At 37.5% G+C, this 22,306-nt stretch overlaps 1 protein-coding gene across 2 annotated transcripts in view; it reads right to left on the minus strand.

Annotated features, from left to right (window-relative positions):
- LMBR1 (limb development membrane protein 1) overlaps positions 1-22,306 on the minus strand; it is a 72,131-nt gene that overhangs the window by 13,100 nt on the left and 36,725 nt on the right. For both annotated transcript variants that reach the window (XM_075492387.1, XM_075492388.1), the window contains 5 exons: positions 10,759-10,885; positions 10,261-10,329; positions 7,697-7,761; positions 6,473-6,545; positions 492-572 (listed from right to left, as the gene is read on the minus strand). In XM_075492387.1, the coding sequence (XP_075348502.1) occupies positions 492-572; positions 6,473-6,545; positions 7,697-7,761; positions 10,261-10,329; positions 10,759-10,885 (415 nt within the window). The remainder of the gene's footprint in view (positions 1-491; positions 573-6,472; positions 6,546-7,696; positions 7,762-10,260; positions 10,330-10,758; positions 10,886-22,306) is intronic.

Below are 22,306 nucleotides of genomic sequence, written 5' to 3' on the forward strand. Positions count from 1 at the left end.
GCCTTTGTATAAGTAGGGAGATTCCTGTTGAGTGGCTGCCATTACCAGAAGTATCACTTTTCAGTTTTAAAGACTCAAACCTGCTAAGATTATTTTACTGTTCTTAAATACAATTTGACTTTTACAGAAATAATTCAAAAACAGAGAGGAAAGTAATGTCTTAGATTATCCCAAATAAGCATATCATTATATACGAAGACTGTGCTACTAAGGTCCATGCAAGGAAGTCAAGAGTGTTACAATTTCTCTAAAATTATGTTAAAAATAAGATCCAAATCAGACTCCCTACTTAAATTTGTTTGTTAGAGGGGTGCAATGATTCCATGTAATGTATTTGTAGAAACTATGCCAATTCGAAAGGACTGCAAGTGCACAAATTTGGTTAAGAACAAACTGGAATCAATCAAGTAATTGCTACAAGCTAAACACAGCATCTTAAGGTCATTTAGAAAACTGCAATCCACATGAAACAGTAGAAAAAAGTTTCTTACCTAGATTCGTTTTCTTGCTTTTCACTTTTTCAAGCTCCCGTTCCAACTCTACTGTCTGGTATTCCACCGTGGAAGATACACCTTTTAAAACAGAAGAGAGTATTTTCTTTTCGATGAAACTAACTATAGTACTGTAAGAGACACTGTGACAATTCAGATTTAAGAAGCATCACATGAACACTTGTGGCTTTAAACTGCAGGTGTTTCTTTGAGACTCTTCAACTACTTTTCAAAAAAAACAGAGGCTTAGTCAAGAACCTTCTAATTCCGTCTAACTAGAAGAGTTCAACACATCAGAGGTTTCAGTGTGATCTTCTGTGATCCCTGCCTATTCTGTTGACCAGCTGCTACAAGAACTACAAGAACAGCTACTGCTGAACTGTTACACAGGTCCAAAAACCAGTTATGGTGTGGCAGCCTGACACACGATGTCTCAAATGCCTCATTCTTGTACCTCTATATGATTCATATATCAAGAAGTAAAGAATCTCTGCATGCTCTTCAAGAGCATTATTATTTAGCAACTTAAAGACGAAGTGGACCTTTGCCTCCAAACTATGTAAGCTGGTGGCTGGACCTCCACCTTCAGCTTCTGTCCCTCCCTCCCTTTCCCCAGTCCTTTTTACTCAGCAAACTCAGTTTCCATACTGCTGATCTGCTTGTTGACGTATCTTCTGCTCATACGAGACCATATTCCTTCACTTTCCTTTTTACAGTTTACAGCATACGCGTGTCACCGTTGTGCAACTCCTCAAACTCTCTCCTCTACACCAGCTGAAAACTGACAACCGTAATATTAATTCCTCTCTCCCTTGCTGATTTTCTGCCTAAAAATTGCTCAGCAACTCTTCCTCCTATCCCTACGTGGGCTCTAGGAAACCCAGCCCATGTTCCCTCTCCATCCTTTTTCTCTTCAACCTCCCATTCTCTTCCAACCACCCATCTTTTCCAGTGCAAGCAAGCACACTGTGGTTTCTCTCCTTGATTCCAGTTCCTCTACAAGCACTGCACAGTGTTCAAGCAACAATACAGCTCTGAAACGCTGACTAGAGAGCTGCTATTTCAGTTCTGATCTCACTATTTCTACTTTAGCTTTTACTCTTTGCAATCACAAACTGGAAATATTCTTCCCAGGATAAGTTAGAAACACTCTCCACTCATCTTTGCCCCACTTTCATCCCTTTTATTTCTGAATAATCTCACCTGAAAATACATTAAGAGGGCTCATATTTTCCCTGTCTATTCCAGGCCAAACTCACTCTGTGGCAGTGACAGTTCAAGGTCTTAATAAGCCCTAAGTCCTCTCTGTTATCTTTTCTTGATTTACATCGACACCCTTCACCTGCTGGCCATTCCCTACCCTCGCCCTCACCTTTGATTGCAGGCTAACCTGTAATAGCACCATGCTCCAGATACTTTTTTTTTTTTTTAAACACTCTTAATAAAATTCTAAGATTAATAGTCTTGGACAGGCTTTTATCTCACATCTTGATCATTTGCCTACAAAAACTAAATAGCACTTAGGTTGCTGGCACACTAACACTACTTTACAGTCCAGTCTCATTATTTCCTTATTTTCTGTTGTCTGCTCATCCACCCAGCAATCTCAGTACAAGATAAGGTAAATTTCTCATCCCATCCAGCCCTCACATTCTCCATATTCCAGCACAGTGAGGTCCTACCTGAAAACCAAGATATACAAGAGTATTTCTCAGACTTTTTTTTTAAAAAAAAAAAAAACAACAAACTTTTACTCTTTTTATTTCAGAGTATAAATACTGATTTGTTCAATGCAGTCAAATTCTCAATGAGGCATCCAACTGTTTCAAAAATTAACTTTTAAATGTTTAATTATCCATTTCTTTCACACATATTTTTGCATATTACAGATAACCTCTGTGCTATACCTAAACATTTATCTTTGGTATCAGTGATATAATGTGTACGTGGTAACATTTACAATGGCTTCAAATATATAAGTTTCTCAAATCCCAGGACTAACCAGTAAGACCTACAAATGCTGTTTTGTAACAACTTCTATTCACTTGAAGTTCCTGCAATATGAATGTCAGTTTAATTTCTCAGTGTTTTTTAAATAAGTAATTGTAATATGGAGGTTTTTAGAAAAAGGGTTTTTTTTAAAAAAAAACAAACAAATCTCATTATCATTATAAAAATAAGCTTTTGTGCTGCATTCCCTCTGAAAAAAGTCTGAAACATCTGTTTTATGGAATGACTAATTAATATGAGTTGAGAAAAAGGATAGCTATAGAGCGCAGTGGAAAAAGTCTCAAGAACTTTAATGGAAGCAGCTGAAAAAGTAAGAAAACTCTGACATTTTCTTCTTCTCCATAATTGATTTAGGGGTCTCTGAGGAAAAGCTTTAGTCAAGATATATGTTGTTTCCTCCCCTCAATATAAAAATCCAGAGCTCAAAACGCTGATATTCATGGGATTCTTTCCAACAAAGTCAGCGTGATCACATTAGGTCCCTAAGAGACACTTCAGTAGAAATTCTGAATCATATTTAAGTGCTGTTGTAGTTCGTTCCTCCTTAAAAATAGTAGCAAACAACAGGTTGCTATACAAAAGGATATTTTACGAGAGGGGAAGGCAAAGTTTCAGATCAGTCAAAAGAGTATTTGAAAAGGATGCAGCTAAATTCTTAAAAGCTCTAAAACATTAGCTTTATTTCAAACACGCACAAAGTTCAATGTCAGCGCTGTCTAGCCAATAAATCAAATTGGTAGACAAGACTTGTTTGGACTAGCAATGAAAAGTTAGAAGGGATTCTCCAAGAAAGCCACAAAGCAGCTCATTTAAGGTCAATTTAACGGTATTATTCTGTTTTTCTTCCAGCCCCGACATAAGATTTCAGTACCTCAAAGGAAATTGTAAGAGTATCTATTTGCATTCCCCCTAGGTGATTGGCAGTTCAACACCAATTAGTTCAAAATTACACTGTTACTAGCGTGCAATAAAAACAACACCTTTCATCTTTCTTACCTATGTAAGGATACCTTCAGAGCCAATAACTTTGATCAAGTAAGTATTTTTGATCCTACCCCACCCGTCTCTTTGGATTCAGGAAAACTAATAGCTGAAGGCAACTTTTTTCTTTTAATATAAAAAGTCCCAGCTTTATTCTTCGACTGTAGGAGTGATGTGGGTACTGAAATATAATACACTGGAAACAAACATTTTCCCAAAGCCCAGTATCTCTTCAGTAGATAAAAATACTAGGGTAGATAACACGATCAAACTTTCCCCTCCCTCCTTCTCCAATTTTCAGTTACACACTGTAGACATCTGAGAAGGAAGAAAATTAGTTTCCGCAAAGAAGATATGCAGTTTCACTGTTAGATTTATTTTCAAATATGAAGAGCTTTACACACTATTCCATCAATGGCATCACCGCCACAATAGTTACATCTATATGAATCAAGAAGGGCACCGGCTCACACAGCTAAATTTTTTTCCTCCTCTGAAAACAGAGGCTTTACCCGGCCTATTCAGTGGGAACAGTGATTCATGTTACCCCCTTCCTATGTCCAGGCATTGTCTGAGGAAATATTAATTAGGACAGGGCAAAGCAGTGCTAGGAGAGCGATAGCAATTGTTCCACCAAGAAAAAGCAGCATTGACAATCACCAAGTATTGCTTAAGCCTGTGCTCTGGTCCTCTTCAGTTTTAATAAAAATTCAACTCTCTGGTTATACATATATATTGAGTATATATTTCAGAACACTTTACTGCAAAACTGTCCAGCAGGGTTATTTAAGCACATATATTTCCACTACCACAACTGTGGAAGAGTTGCAATAGCCATGACATGGGAAGTGTGTAGCCTCATATATCTGCTCCAATACAGCAACAAGAATACTTAGACAATCTGGGTGTTAAGTCACAGATTATGGCCTCTAACATCACAGCACTACATTTATTAATGTAATTAGCACCACACCTCCATTTGCACACATTTTTTAAAAATGCAAGAAACATGATAAACATGAGTCTCCGTAGTTCTGCCAAAAATGGTATCTATTTTTTTGGCATAATTTGTATGTATTAGAAAGTCTTCTGGCAGAGATGAAGCTTTCCGTGCTTGCCACATAAATGAGAACCATTCTTATAAATTACTTAAATAATTACTCACAAAAATCTTGCAGAGTATCTTCTTGTGCATATAACATATTGCCCTCCACCTACATGCTCTATCCAAGTTTAAAGTTTTATTTACTTTTCAGCTTAAATCCATTAATTTTCTCAGTACACCAAACTATGGGTTTTCAAGCATTCCTTCAGATGATGGTGTCAGTACCATTCCCTCAGCATGTGAAACAGAAGAATTCAGTTCCCTCTCCTGTCACAGGACATTTAAGCCCCGCATCTTTCACCTCTCAAGAGCAGGCTGCTGAGAGCTCTATGCAGCATGGGTGGGTTGCAGTTCCACTTTATGTTGAATACTAACTGATTCGCTGGAAGAGAATCCAGTCTTTTGGCTAGCGGTTAGGGAAGCCACCTGCACACATCCTAAATCCAGATCCAATTAATAGATGCCTACAAACAGACTAGGTCCACCTCACGAGTGATATTACTAAATTGCAATATAAACGACTGTTGCGTAGACTTCTACGCAGAAAAACAGCAATCATTGCCTAAATAATCACATTCTCCACCTGAATAGTGGAAACCACTCTGTGCTACTTCTAATAGATACCCGAATAACTGTTGGGTCATTTTTCTGTATCGCTGTTCTTGTGCGTAAGCACAATCACCATGACAACATAAAATATTCAGTAACAAATATTTTACAGTTGCTAGCTAACATCAAACACACAGAACAATTATAATTACCCCATCACAGCTTCAAAGACATTCACTGCATGTACGTTTTTGTGTGTCTGTATGTGTGTGCATATATATACGTGTGTCAGTATAAAAACCTAAGCAAACGTGAACATTACTTTTAAACTGAAACCATGGCTGATTTTAGCACAAAGAAGTCACTACTCCTCCACAAATTTTAAACACTGGAATAAAGACGACCGCCATGACCCACTGTTATCAAAGGTGCTTTCCCTGACCACGCAACTTCGAAAGAAGACTTACTGAGACTTGAAAGAAGAAAAGATTGAGATATATGACAGAAGACTGTAAAGTAAGAGAGAAAGACAGGAAATTAAGAAAATTAAGGCTAAAATGAGTCATAAGACAACACAACAATGGATGTGTCATTACATCAATATTCTTTGGTTTTCCAGTCTGAAGTAATTGTATAAATTGTGGATGGATGGCTTATCCGTGCAGTTAAAAGCAATTCAGAAGAGAATTTGTACAATATGATTTCCAGGTTTATGGAACCGATTTATGTTCCGTAATCCTGCCTGCCATGCTGCAATACTCTTACTTAGAAGCCAAAGCTTCACACTGCTTTTGAAAATACTTCAAAACAGAAACACCTTATCAAGAAGTGCAAAATCGTAATACTAAATACAAGAGGTCTAAAACATTTGTATAATTATTCATTGTAATTATTCATTAATAGAACTATTAAAATTATTAAATTCACCAAATAGCTCCTAGAACATAAAGGACTCCTCTGATGTTTAATGAATTATTATAATGAATTATAAGATTCCGACAAGGCTAAAACACAGTCATTTACCAATCCAAACTATTTTGCAGTAAGGGTGGCGGGTCTGGTCAACTACCCAGTTTGCTTTCTCAGTCTCAGAACAGAGAGCACATATTAGAGCTGAACATGTTAAAAACCAAAACAAAGCAAACCACACACACATGCGCCAATCTTGAACAACACAGTGAGCAATGAAATGTAAGCCTATAATGCTTGTTACATACTAAGATGTTGAAATTTTCTATTTTGAGAGAAGAGGCCATGTAACACTGAGATCAACACTCGTGACCAGAACCACTCTACTCTAAATACTGTATTTGAAGCGGTATCAGAACAAGCATACCATTAAGCCTCCTCTGAATTGCTTCTTCCTCTAAAGTGATGATATACATCTGTTCATCTAGGTCTTCAAGGATCTGTATTTGGAAACAGAAACATGAACTGACTGAGTATCAGAGTCACTTGTTTTTCTGACGGTACTAATCTAGTCAGGTTTGTTTTGTTCTAGTAACCTATATTTTAAATATACAGTCTACAGCTTTACAATACTGACACAAATAAGGACTCCACGAAAGATTATTCCATTCTGTTACAGATCTATTTCTTTACCGTAAGCAAACTTTCTGTTAAGTTTTCATTTCAGGTTAAAGCTCTTATATTCAGTTTCAATCTAAAGAGACTTAGGGAACAGGGGAAGGGACAGTACATCTGACCTACAGTCAAATCATTCAAATAATTTCTAGGGAAACAATTAACAGCCTATCAACCTTCACACTCAATTTGATTTAAACAAAAATAACTGCAGATTTTGAGAAAGTATATTAAAAAGTGACTTTTCACATAAGCCAATATTTCAAGCAAATATAAGTTGCTATTGGAAACTAAAACCAAGTAAGTGAAGTCTGTCTACCTTACTATCAGCTGCTTTGAGTTTAAAGCTTACAGATAGCAAAACACCGTGTATTTTCTTTGTATTTTCAGGGTTGAACTGACTAATGAAAAGGAATGCAAGACCTAAGCGCACCCAAATTCTAGTAAATACAAACTAGGAAACATGACAGCAAAGTCACTAGAGTACTTGCACATGGTACAAACTCCCTTCCCTCACAGCGTTCAGTACAAGAACAGTAGAGTATCTACATATAACAAGGTCTTACAGATGCCAACTACCTACATTGCACCCATCTAAGTGTACCCTCAGGTATCCTTCTTGTCATCCAGCCTTAGTTTGCTCTTGTATCCTTTGCTCCTGAACTCAGAACAAGCCCACACTTTTCAGGCGTTTGCAAAACAATACTGGCAATAAATATTAATGCTAGTAGCAGTTATATAAACTGGAAAATCAGAGGAAGTCTATACTATTAAAAAAACCCTTTTTCTGTGGAAAAAACCCACACTTTTGTGCTATATGAAAAATTTCAGACAAGTACATAAATATTGACTATAGAAACTTTGATGAGCTGAAGCAAGAATTATGTAGAAGTGCAACCATTCTAAAAGAAAGTACCCTAATGCCATTCTACCTCCTAACAGATAGCACACGAGGACAGATTTGTGTCACACTTACTGTTGGCTTCACCAGCAACTGACCCATTACTGTAAACATCCGTGAAAGTCCCACCGGCGTGCATACTGCAGAGGAAGAAAGATTATGCAAAACAGTGATTTGTAAGTCAAAGACCAACTTTTATTTGGATGTTCAATGTGCTATTCCACATCTAACCGAGTATGGTTTTGAAGAGAACTGCGAGAGCTTCAAACTCCAATAAGAAGTTTAAAACGCATTGCTATCATATGAATTCTGAGCAAGACAAGCATCTCTGCCCTCCAAGAGCATAACTGATTTTTTTTGCCAACGAGGAGCATCATATAATCAGATACCTTAAACTTGCTCAAGTAGTTATTTATTCAAAGCATGTGGCACCAGAGGCTATGTCTACACGAGTAAATTCAGCAGTGCCAGGATACATTCCTGGGCATTAAGACTTGATTGTCTACACCAGTAAATTGCTAGAACCATCCCTGGCATGATTTGCCCTGGGCCAGTTAGCACTTTCCCAAACAATTCCCAGGTGCAGTTCTGGAGTTCAGGCAGCCCAGGAACCATTATCATGAGGCAATACGTACACAGCCACCTTCTGCAAACTGCAGTATCATGGATGGAACAACACTAGTTGGCCACAGCACTGGAGAACATCTCAAGCACATTTAATCTATTAGCACAGGTGTAGCTGTAAGGCCAAGAGATCATGAAGCTGCTTTGCTCTGAAAGTTACACTGCAACTTCAGTTGATAGTAGGCTCAGCTACCAGATTTTAAGCTACTTTTCTATGAAATAAAAATTAGCCCTTTTTGATCGTAGCCTGTGATGGTTTCCAGGTATGGTGCATACACATTTGTTGGGAGAAAGGCCCAAATCAGGATAACAGAAATTAGTAAAAATCAATAGTTTAGGGAGAACAGCCTTCAAATACTGAAGTGTGTAGGAGATGGAAGGAGAAGGAAGGAATTTATAACAGCATGGATGAGAATATGCATTTAGAGTTTCCACTATAATAAAACAGTGTTGTCAAAAAAAGGAGAAGCACACAAGATTTTATAGCAAGGATTACATTTATTTGTATTAAGTAGTGTTTCACTATGACTATGTATTACAGGAAAAATACAAGAGTATTCAAAAAGGCTAACTTAAGCTAGTTTTCCTTTACTACAGAGGAAGCCTGCAGGAAAAGGAGAAAAGAGAAAGGAAGCAATGCTTCAAATGACCACTGCAATACGCCTTACTCATACACTGCTTCAGCAATTAAGCCAGCTGAAGATCTAATGAAGATCTACCCCAGCATCTACCACTTTCCCACTGCTGTATGCTGCCCTTTCAGCTACGCAGATGTAACAGCTTGGAAGGCCTTAAATAACTTCAGTGATTTGCCTGTATAAATTACAAATCACTCTTCCAAAAATTGGCATTTAATCCCAATTATTTTGGTGAACTGCTTTGCAATAGCCCAAGAACACATGCCGTGTTTTCAGCTCTGCAGAAACAAACTGCAAGACAGACGTAGGGAGTTTGTAGGCCAACTTCCCCATTAAAACATTCAGCAACTGTTGTGAATCACACTCTTGAACAGCCTACATGAGACATTCAGAACCATCCTTTTTTTTTTTTTTTTACTACCCCCCTTCCTCCATTAAAGTGGATTTAAGGATCTCCACATACAGAGAACCTAAGGAGACTCACTGAGGTCTCTGTGAGCAACACCTTTCAGACAGATCTGCTTAGTTTTAAGGAAGTTTCAAACTATCATTCCCCACCCTTTCTCCAGTGACAGCCCTGTAAGTGTTAGCTGTAAATCTATAAAGCCTGGAGAACAGGTGGAACGATGATAATCTAGAAAGGGAGATGTTCTGTCCTCCTCTCAGCAATTTTCTAGAAATTACTGGGGGAGGGGGCAGGTGACGACGACACACACGACTGAAATTGTAAGTGGGATTCGGAGGCTTCCATCATCTTTCTTATTCCCCTAAACATGGATGACTGAACTCTGGCTAGGACCAGTTGGTATAAGGTTGGGGGTTTTTACTGCATTTGGTTTATATACAATCATATAACTAACCTCCAGACTGGCCAGATACCAGTTTTGTGATTATGAAAGCTAACCGCACTGTGTTCCAACTTCTGTTATACAGGAAGATTTTCAACTAAAAAAGGAAGCAGGATCGTTTAATGAATATAGGACAAACTAAGTGTTCCAAAATAACTTTCTCTCCATACTACTGACCTCCTGCAGACATCTCATTTAAAAATTGTGCCTTTCTTTGCAGAATGGAGTCCCTATTTTTCAAATACCTGCTTTAAAAAGTTAAAAATGGAAATTATTTTGGGTGATGTGTGAAGTTCCTCAAAACCTGAAAGTGTAAGGTAGCATTTGTTCACGAGCTTCAGAACCTGAACAAATTTATATCTGAATTTAAACTTAAGAATGGAAAAAAAAAAAACAACAACCAAAAAACCCATTTTTCACACTCTTAACTTTCACAATCTTAATTTTCACAATGAAAAACAGTTTCCTTTAATCTTTAAAAAAATAAATAAAATCATACATCTTTTGGAATAATCAGGAAAATACTTACACAGAAGTAACATGCATCCCATCAGTGATATACAGGAATATAAATACGGGAGGTAGAATTCCCAGAGGTCTGTAAAGAAATATTGAGCACAGCCTTAGCTTATTACAAATAGGCTCCTTATGTCACAAACACGACTGCATTAACTTCTTTTCTTAAGCGTTCAGGATTGAACAATTGTATTTTCAAGTATAAACTAAGAATTAGTCAGTTAATAATCCTGCAGGCAACTAAATCCCCAAATACTTTAGCTTGAAAAATATCTTCAGCTTTCATCACTTAAGTCACTTGTTTTTAACATACCTCGTGTCCACATGAGCATGGAACTTCTCAGCATGCTAAAAACAGATTTAACAGAAAAAATGGTATTGACTAAATTAATACAGCTTCTTCACAACCTGTGCAATACTCACATAGCATTTACTAGAAATACATTTAATTGAAAACCTCCATTTCCATAATTAAAATGAAATGAGCGTGGTGGTTTTTTAAATTTCATACCATACAAAGACTCCATACTGGCAGCGTCATTGTCTATGAGTGCTGAAGCCACCCATACGATTCCAAGGATAAGCAGTGCAAGAAGAATAAGCATTACAAGGGTTTCCAAAATGCGTGCTCTGATGCCCTGTGGGCAGAAGAGGGGAGAGGGAGGAAAGAACACAGCCAAGAACTTTGAATCAGATATTTTCAAACATAAGAAAAATATAAATAAATAGCAGTTCCTTCTTCCTAAATGCATACTCACATTTTATCATGTAGACAAAAGCATAACATGTAATGCACATTTAAAAGGCAGTGCATAAAAAAAAGGAAGTACTTACGGCTTTATAGTGCCCAGATTGTGTTTTTCCCCTTAAAACCATAGAAAAATGTTTTAAATTGTGTATGCCTTACAGTTCTCATTAATCTCATTATTCCATAAAGTATTCTTTATACCATACGATTTTGCTTGAGCATTTTTAAAAGATGGATTACTTTTCTAATACTTTCAGCAAAGAAAGTGGATTAGCAAATTTTTATCTATGATTCCAATCAAGGGAATGGAAAGCCAATTATGGCAAATAGCCAAATGGCCCAGCAAGCATTAAACCCTGCACAGGTACAATGCACCAATTTACTTAAAATACATTCTTCAGCTGCAATTGCTTCTGCACCATTCCGCACAGTCTTCAGAGCCCTCAAGTGTACGGCCGGAGTACTGCTCACTCCTAGTCTGCCCACACGCTGCTGCGTCCATTACCTCCCATCTCTGCACGCCCCGCGCAGATGGAACACGCCTCGCTTCCAACACACACGAGTCACAGGTCTACAAGGTTGTATCATAGCATTCGCTCGAGTCTAAAAATGTAACAACGCTCTAAGAGTTGAGTGTTAGGTTTGCAAATGTAAATATACCAAATAATACACAAAATCATATTTAGTTGGGGTTTTTTTACTGGTGTTTTTAACACTATTTTTACTAATTTCAGCAATAGACCTATTGGGACACTTTCTTCAGACATCCTTGCCATTAAGGGACCATCAGATTGCTGTTCATATAACAATTTTACTTTTATTTTTCTTCATTTGCCAGTATACATCTCCACAAGCAAGCCCAATCTCTTGTTTCTCACACAGGTTCACCCCAACTTGGGCATATTCCACTGAAAAGTCTACTTTAAGGTTAAAAGCAGAAAGTTGGTTTTACTTGATTGTTCGTCTATTTTTATCACCTCTTCCCTCACTGCTTAACACAAGAGGGTAATCTTTATGTGACATTTACCCTGAAAATTACGCTCCCTACATAACCACTGCATCCAGCCATGAATGAGGACCTCAGGCATCCTAACCATGAGCATTGATCCCTTCTAGCACACCAATTCCTCTCCACCATTCGTCCTCTGCAGAACAGCTAAGGTAGCATGAAGGAAGAACCAGACAAAAAGAGAGCTTCACAAAATTCCCCTTCAGGCTTAAGTGGGCAGATTAAGTCTACTCCATAAAGGATCTCAAACACCAAATTTCAAATTAAAGGTAGTATGGAGAGGATATGGATTTACTCCTAGAATGTATTTTGTGTCTAATAAAAGTGGCTTTGAGGTTGTTAAAAGTTACTAAAATGTTATTTTTGTAGTGCTCAGAAACTAGCTTTCAGTCTTCCATGAGTTAGTTTGAAGGTGAGCATCTAAGCCAAATATATGTATTTGAAGATTAAATAGCCATATGTTTAATATTAAAGTTTTGAACTTGAGCAATAAGTTACCAGGAAACAAACAGATTACAGTCTAAGTACTGAGCCTTGATATACAGCCTTCACTTTACAACAGAAGAAAGTCACAGGATTAGAAGAAACCCCAAAACATTCAAGGATGTATGCACAGAGATCCGCTCCAAGCTTCCTAAAAACCTTGAAGACTCCTTTCCTCTCCGAGGCAGAGGAAAATATAAAGCTACCTTCTGGGTTTCTGAAAGCCTTAGCCACAGAAAGTGGGTTCCTTACTTCCCTACTGAGATATATGCAGAAATCTCAGCCTCTCTGACTTCAAGTTTCACAGCAACAGATTCTGCTGGACAAACCTGGAGAATATTTCATTTTACATGGTGACTCAAACACCAAATCCTCCTCCCTTGGAGAGAGTAGCACAATTGTCAAAACAGATAAACAAGAAATACACTGTGATGGAGATAGTCAACTGTAAATAACATTTTTTCCTATTTACTGCAAGTGTTCTCTGAAGACAGGTAAGATTAGGACAATACAAATAACACTCTCTCTCAAAAAGAGAGATGACCACAGCAAGTACTCAGAGGTAACCATTGCTTTTGGCCAAAAGTACCATTGGCACAAACTCTAAAAACAGCCAGGTAGCTGCCTAACGAGCCTTCCCCATTTTTTGGTTTCCAGGCTAGTTTGAATAATCTTTGATTATCAGAAAATTGGATCAATCTCCTGTTCTCACTAGTTACACCTATCTCTGCACAACATGTGATATGATGATTATCATATGATATGCGATACATCAACAATACTGCAGTCTCACATATGTACTGAAAAGCAGGACTGCCAGTTCACTCCAAGAGCAGAACAATTTTTATATTACACAGCACACACACACACAACAGGATTCACACGCTGATGATCATTTAAAAATAGTAAAATCGTAATATTTTGAAGAACTTCACTGAAGTGACTAGATAGAAACGTTCTGTCATAGGCACTAATGAATACTTGGTAACAGTCCAGGATTAAAAAAAAAAAAAAAAGAAGAAAAGAAAAATTAAGATGCTTAAAGCATATAGGTAAATACTTCATCTCAATTAGGCACCCATAAGACTGTGCCCTATTAAAACATTAATGTTCCAGGCACATTAGTTCATACTTACATACATTAGTGAACCCGTCAAATACTGCTATTTGTAAGGAATGAAAGGTACAGAATTCCCCCCGCCAACACACACACACACAGAGAAAACTTCTGGAGAATCACAGAATGGTTGAGGTTGGCAGGGATCTCTGGAGATCATCTGGTCCACCCCCCTGCTCAAGCAGGGCCACCCAGAGCTGGTTGCCCAGGATCGTGTCCAGAGAGCTTTTGAGTACCTCCAAGGACGGAGACTCCACAACCTGCCTGGGCAACCTGTGCCAGTGATCAGGCACCCTCACAGTAAAACAAAAAAAAAACCCCACCAACACAAAAGAAGTGAGCCTTAGACACCCTTACTACTTCTTATTTTTGCTGAAGGTAGTTTTGTTTGTTCAGGTGAAAAATTTAAAGCTTTAACATTATCATTAGTAACATCACTAATTTAATAGCTGGGCAAAAATCTATACTCCTGACTTTGAGAACAGAAAGAAAAAACAGGTAAATACAAGCAACATTTCATTTTATTTCAATGAAAGCAAAACTATACAAATAAACCTTGAAATTCAATGCTGAATTTTTTTTTTTCTGAACAAAAAAACCTCTTCACTGACATTTTGGTTTTGGTTTAACATTTCTTCAAGTCATTTCACTTCTCTCCCACAGTCCCATTATATTACTCAGATTTCTTAGATGAACCAAATGTCACGGCATATCTTCATGGCACAGAAGATATGTGAAATAGAAGTGGCAATAATACTTGTTGTACTTTTTGAGTCCATTTACTCCTCACATTCTTTTGTGTGAAAAGGAGCATTAGAGTCTGCCATCTTCAAAAACAGCAACAATCCCATCTAAAACTGGAGATTTCAAATCAACCTGTAAGAGCACACTTATTGTTCATGTTCAGTCTACACCATCGTATGTCTTGAGTACAGAATTAACAAATGAGTACAATATGAAAAAACGTGTAGTGTAGGTACGTTAGGACTACTTCAAATTAGCATTCTAACTAAGCAAGGGAAATAGTCACACAGCACTAAATCTTAGTGTTAAAAAAGTGACTGTACTTGAATCAATTGGAAGAGTTCTTTGATTCCTCATCGTCAGTGCACAACTGGAAACAAAGGAAACTTCTACCCCACAAATGAAGGAGGTGACGGACCCAGCAAGTTAAGTGTGCGTGCACGTGCATTACGTACGCACACTTACAGGTGCGGCTAAGGGAAGAAGGGGAGAATAGTCACCTTCTACATCAGAGTTTTCCAGTTCGATTGTTTAATCAGGAGAAATTGCCTCATGAACTCTTATGATCACTGCTTAACATTCCTATGGAAACTAAACTGACTATAAGAAAGAGGAATGGGAAAATACTTTCTGGTTTTAGCTTTCCATATTGTATTCGAGAAGGAAAATTAAGTTGTGCAAGTCTTCATCTATTATTTTCCTAATGGCTCTGACAGGTAAGAACAAGGAAAGTAAGCACTATACAACCAACCAGCTTGCATCAGGTTTTTCAGAAAGTTGTTCTAGATCTCAGCTTTCAAACCTGCATTTGATAACACAAATACTACTTCATTCTTAAGGTGTCCTTCATTACGAACAGAATGCATATACCACAATTAATTCACTGTCTTATGAATTATTTTAATGCAATTCCACTTGCAGTTTAACCTGTTTTAAGGGAGGAGGGATTTATCTATCTCCAAACCAAGCATGGACTGCACAGTGAAGCACCAGAAGGATACCTCCAGGATACTGACACAGTGAGGAAAAAAGACTGGTTTGCGTCTATCCTATGTTCTAGTATTTAAAGAAGAATTCAAACGTAAGATGCAGACTGAAACAAGTTATAAATGTGTATACAGCTTATTAAGGGGGGCATAAGGAGAACAACCTTGACACCGCTATCAATTAAAACATCAAACTCAGGTTTCAGCACAGCACTAACTACACAGCCTTAAATAACGCTCCCATGCTGTAGACTTATGAGATGAACAGAACCGTAGCCTTTAGAAATAATTCAAAATGTTCCTCTCCACCTCAGGAAATTGTGTTGCTTTTAAATATGGTGATAAGACAATTCTAAATGAGAAGAGTGAGCTCAGGCAATACACTTACTTTATTTTCAGTAAGACAAACTGACCCCTGCAGTACTTACTTCTATTAGCATGTCAATTTTGAGGAGGTCAAATCCCTCACTTTCTCTTGGCCAGTTACTGCTGGGGTGCTGGTTAAGTTGGAGAGGTAACAAAAAAAAAAAAACCCCACACCCCAAGATTTTAAAATCTTTTTTACAGTGCTACAAATACCAGGTATCAAAGAGAAAAATCACACTACACAAAATGTAATCGAGCTTGAAGTTATAAAATTAAATGGGGAATGGAAATACATGCTAAGGTGGTGGGTTTTCATGCTTTCACTGCTACACACTAAGAATATTGCTGTGACTTCACCTTACATTTGTGTGCACGAGGAGAGAGGAGTGGGAAAGAAATAAGGGAAACAGGAGGACCTAGAAAAAAACATATTCCTTTCAAAAAAACACACTTGTAGTTTTAATTTACTTTAATTTACATAATAGAAACTATGTAGACATTTAGAAGAAATTCTAGAAAAATAATAAAGCCTGGGATTAGAAAGATTATTTGCCAGTCAGGAAGATTAGAAAATCTGAATCTGTAACCAGGACACATAGTCCTCAAAGAAAATGGGTGAAGCAATGTAGACCACGGTTACTTCTTCAGACACTCCCTGAAGATCTCAAAAAAGCAAGCATGACATGAACAGATTTTTTTTATTATAGAGAAGGGGCTCAGAAAGCATCCTCACTTTTGTAGGTGTTGGTGTTGCTCCTGCTCCCCAGGGATATGCAGAGAAAAGGGAAGGCTATAAAACACTACGAAGAAGGAGAAAGAGATGAACTGGACATGAAACAGAGCAAAAGGGAAAGGAACAGCAATAACACGAGCTAAAAGAAAGGTAGAAGTGTTGAGAAGAAGCTGATCTTTGGTCTTCAATTCGTACATAAATTTCTCTGTAGGTCCAAAAATGAGAGGAACGTTGTTCCCGGGATGGACTCAGGGCCATCCTTTGGGAAGCATGAACCACAATTTGAAGGAAGGTAGCACTATCTCTTGCTGGACAGTGATTTTATAGTTTTAGTAGCTCAATTTTGAAGTCTTTTTCCATGAAGGCATCTAGAACAAAACATCACCTGTCACTGCTTCCAGCGCTACAAGCACATAAGATGATCTTTGGTAACTACTAAACAGGAAAACAAAACGCATCCAACAGCTTGCAATTTCCTCAAGGGAGTTTCAGATTATCCATAAGGCAAAACGGACTTCTGAAAGGGAATTACCTGCGTGGCTCGCTATTGCCAGGGAAGCAGAAGCTTGGCATCATACCAGCCAACCTGATACATAAAAGAAGTCTCTCGTAGACGATGAAAAAAATATATGGTCAACAAAAGCTTCTGGAAGCTAATTACTATAATCTGATAGAAATTACAATTAAACTGTTTATCAAGAAAATCAGGGAAAAAAGACTGGCAGATTATACCCTCTAACCCCCTGCCTTTTTTTTTTAAACTTCAAAGTTTCACAGTTTAGACTCAACAGCTCACCTATATTTTTACTCACAGCACATCTTCAAAATCCACCTAGCCCTTTAACGTGAGCACTTAATCAAGTATCTTTTTTTTTTTAAAGGAAAGATGTTTAACACATCAATCTCAGCAGCCTGGAACTTGCCAGAAGCCTAGTAATAGCTGTCATCTTCTCTGTATACTAATGGGGGGGTGGCAGGGAGATGAACAAAAAGAGCATTTGAAGCTCTCAAGGCATGCCTACAAATAAAAGCTGTCCTACGAACACATTCTAAGGATCTTGTGGTTTGTACAGCCTTAGAGACATCTCAGACTTCTACTTCTTTAAAATTCAATTGCTGAGACATTCAAAAGTTTTTATATTGTTTAATCCTGAGCTACTTATGCTGCCTGGAGCAGCGGGCCTAAGGGTTCATGTTTCCAGAAAAGCCTAATTTTAGCAAGAAAGGTTTTAATTATTCTAGAAGTGTTCTGACAAATTTTTAGTTGCTACTCTGGAAGGCATCATCAAAATCTTACCATGTTTCTTTCCTGTTATGATTGACAGATAAGTCACCCTGGATGACAAATATCCAAAACATACTAAAAACCAGCACATGGCCAAAAAAGGTAATTCTTCAGCTGAAAAGCCCAATGAAGTACAAATGGCAACAACAGTCCTGAAGGGATGATGGATGTCGTACAAGGAAGTCAAAAAGTATAATTACTAAGGAAACCATTTCTCCTCCCCAGTACATTTCTGTTAAGCAGGATGACTGTTATGCCAATTGCAACACATTAAGACTTTTCCCACTACGTGTGTTCACGCATAACACTGAGAGGCTGGTTTTTACTTTATAAGAGAACATGTTTGGTGACAGTTTCTTACAGCTTTTCAATAAGGAAAAGGGAGATTTCTTGATAATGGAGACAGTAAGAAGTGTTGGGGTTTTTTCCCCCGTTTGAAATTCTATTACTATTTTAAATGATATAAATGTAACAATACAAAATGCTTTGCCATTTAGCTAGCAGAGGTAACAAGTGAAGACCTTGTTCTGCACACTGCTTGTCCAGAGGTTTTAGGTGTCTTGCGTAACTAGCACTTAGCACAGGGATCTTTCCTGACTACACTGACTCACAAGGACAGTGCACAGGCAAGAAACCTGCTGACTGCTCCTCTCTCCATTAAGAGTCACACGCAAAATCTGAAAAGGCTTAAAAGGAAATCTCTGACAACTGCCATCCTTACAAAGCTAAGGTAAAACATGCACCATATATCCAGGAAACACACTGTGGAAGATAATGGTTATCTTCCAAGCAGTGACACAACCCTGTGCCAGAAACTCACAAGTTGTCACTTTTTGGGAAAGAATGATTACATAAGTGAAAGCAATCAAGCCATTTTTTGCTCTGCCAGTTGTGATTAGGAACACAAATATTAATTTCCAGCAATTTTAGCATAATTTTAATGCTTTCTAATACTATTAGGATTTCAACATTTACGTACAGATAACATTTACCAAGAGTTCTTGTGCTTTAACGCTGAGGAAGGAGTAGAAAGACTTGCAACATGTTATTTTCTCTTTCTGTAAGAGGCAAAACTCCTGGTAAAACCAAAGAACTACAGCCCCACCCCTACCTCAAGAAAAAGCATTTATTTGCTGGAACATTACCTAGCTATAGTGATTTTGATGAACATATTATTAGCTCCTTTAAGATGGACATTTTTGGAACTACATCACCCATGTACAACATGGTACAGCTTTTGTTAATTCCAGTTATTCTACATTTTAATTTGGTTGCAAATTGTGCAGAAAAAAGCATAATCAAAAAACCTATTAAGTAAAAATTACAACATGTGACACACAAAACCAGAGAGTCCTAACAAAGTTTCTATGGTGCTGAATATTTGAACACAGTTCTGCTTGGACATCTTGACCTCTTGCAAGGTAGGTAAACAATACTTTTTACACCATGCCCTGACCCATGGGGAAAGCCTGGGAAACATTTCTGCAATCATGGCACATTGAAAATACACATGAAGCCTATTGTTTTCATGTGACAAAAAAGGAGTCTTGGTAACCTTCAGATTTGTTCAGTGAGAGGCTGACTGCAACAAACATGCATGCTAACATCTGCAGAAAATAAATGGAGGTACTAAACAAACCCAAGAATTACAGCAGGTATGAGGTTGGGGATGTTATATATTAACATCAACTACATTTTTAGCACGATACCCCCTCTTTCTCAATTTGTGAGCATTAGTGAAGCAATCAGCTTCAAGCATTCTAACCATTTCTATGGTTGGAAACCATACTTGGAGCAATCTTTGTTCTGACCTATTTAAGGCAGTGCAGAAACAATTTTTCTAATAAATAAAGGAGACCCATTTTCCATCAGGTAACACAAACACATACTACATTTAGCACACTGATATTTAGTCAAGGGGTCATTACCTTATGAGACTACCACAAATTACTGAGTCAAAAACAGAAGCTGTAGTTTTAGGAAAACTCAGTTCATTTTAAAAATGCAGAAGCCAATGACTCAGAGCCTTCACAGAGCAAGCTAAAAAATTCTAATCAAGAAATAATATATTCAGGCATCAGATTCAAGCAATCAAAAAAAAAAAAGTTTCCTTGCCCATGCAAGAATTGAAGACCAGACAGTAAGCAGTGCTGACTGTCTTCTCCCACACCACCTTTTCCCTCTTAGAATCTTTGCAGCGTGTGGGGATTTTAAGATTAATATGAATACTTTTCATCACAACAGAATGAGCGTATTTTAAAGTTTATATTTATTTTCCACACAATACAAATCAAATTCATAGTCACAAAACATTTCCAGCAACTTTCAGCTGATTTTTGCATTAGTATCTTTTCCCAAGTGATTTCATGGTGGTTACCATTCTGTCAATGGAGCAAGAAGAGGCAGCTGAAATCATTTAACTGGATAGAATTTGATAGTTACACAGTATAAGTAACAAAATCCAGAAATTTCAAAGAGAAACTAAGAACTCGAGAGAGAAAAACAAAATGAAAGGTAAAGGACCTTGATAGGAAAAAACATGATGAATTCTTTGGGTATTGGCTAAAGACATGTACCGATAAGCATTAGAGTTATGCCTACCAAGCTGGAAGTGAAGGACCAAAATCACTCAACTAGAGGTCAAAAAAAAAAAAAAAAAAAAAAAGACATCTTTATTTAGTAGACTGGTGAAGAGGACATCTATCCAGGATGCAGTACACCCACTGAAGTGACTCCTCTGCTGAAGAAAACTTAGGCCCTCTTCTCCAGTGTCCCTGAGGAGTATCCAAGCCACATATATAGTTTGGGGTCCATATCCATCAAACTTTCCTGTTGATGTCATTGCATGCAAATAACTCACTGAACCTAAGAACAAAGATGGACTCCTTGCAGACTTGCATCCTTGTGATTGGGATAAAAAACAGTTCTTTCACTTTTTTCCCTAGGATCTATTTAATTATCCAAAATGGACTCCAGTGAGAATGATAACATGAGATTCATTTATTGCCTAGTAGTTAAAGCATTGTTTCAAATACATGGATTCAAATAACTTAAGGAAAGAGCATACACCTGGCTCTTCCACATCTAGGTATCATTCTTGCATATTTAACATAGAAACAGTATATTAGAAAAACATTCCCTCCAAATTTTGTAACAGAAGACATACCAATTTCTTCAAATGAGGAAAAGCTAGACAATATCAGAGAAAACACAAACACCTACTAGCTGGAATAGAATAATTACAGCCTACAGCTGTCAGATGTATGCGACTACCCTGCTGCAGCCTGCCCTTCCCTCCTTTGCAGAAAGAAACTATTGCAAAAAAAACCCAAACGGGATTGTGTCTAAGCTCTTACTAAAAAGGACAAATGCAGATCTATTGACACTATAGTAAAAGCATACAACCCAAACCTTTTGGGGAGAAGCGAAGTAAGAAACAAAAGGATGCACATAGTAAAATGATGACTGTCCCAACGCTACCCCTTTCCCCCACAAGTTTCCTCTCTTGTTCCATTTGCTAGCCCAGCCCTCGCTAATTAGCTCTCAGATGCTCCACTCCCTCCACCTACCAAGTTTCCCAGACTTTCCAAACCACCTGCAACAACAACATGGGAGCTGTGGGATTTCTGACACTGAGTCTCCCTCTAATCATTTACTTTTGGATCAGAAAGAATCTTTCCTGCTAGACTGGAGTGATAGGAAGATAAATAGATATTTTCCAACTTCTTTGTAGCTTGGCAGAGAATTAAGATAAGTAACGCAAAAGTATAAAGAAAAACTTGGAATTTGTGATTGTGTTTCTGGCAGAAAGAAACACACTAAGACAGCTCCCAAAAGCAAATGACACATAGAAGCACAGAGGTCACTATTAATGTTCTAAAATAAAGAGAAACCAGAAGGTTTTTTTGGTGTCAATGTCTGTTACTAACCCCCTGCAAGAGTGAATAAGATCAAGAACAAAGCACACTTCTAGGAACTGGCCAGAGCACCAGACTGCTGGAAGTTCCTTTTAATAAGCTAGGAAATCCTTCAAAAAGGTACACCAAAAATAAAATAAAACTAAAAAAATTTTTTAAAAAATAAAATGGCCAGGGATGGGAGCCAAACTCATTGGTCCACCTTCCTCCCCTCCTTTGTAAATAAAGTTGTTGGCTGCCTTACAAATCCTTACTACAGATGCATTAGCTCCTTCCTTGTGTTGTCAATTCAAAGTAATTCTTAATATAGAGCAATGCTTAACATGGAGTATTTCTACTAATACTAAATAAGTAATATAGACTAAAGGTCTAAATATCACATTGCTGGTTGTCAGTATTAATGAAAAAAACATTGTTTTTAGAGAGGGAATCAGAAGTGGTGTTTACCTAGTAAAGCCTCATTTAATAAAAAGAAGCCTATTAGAAAATTGTTTCATGCCTTTCTGTGATTAAGATATTTATATTAAAACTTGCTACTATCAATATAAAATTATATGGCAATTTTCCTCTCTGTGAATTAAAATGACATTTCTATTAAATCTCTAAAGTCTTTTTTTTTATAAAGTAACAAAAGTGCATGAAGAGACTTAAAATAGATACAATGGGTTTTG

Source organism: Mycteria americana, chromosome 2 (assembly GCF_035582795.1).
Source record: "Mycteria americana isolate JAX WOST 10 ecotype Jacksonville Zoo and Gardens chromosome 2, USCA_MyAme_1.0, whole genome shotgun sequence".
Taxonomy (NCBI): Eukaryota; Metazoa; Chordata; class Aves; order Ciconiiformes; family Ciconiidae; genus Mycteria; species Mycteria americana.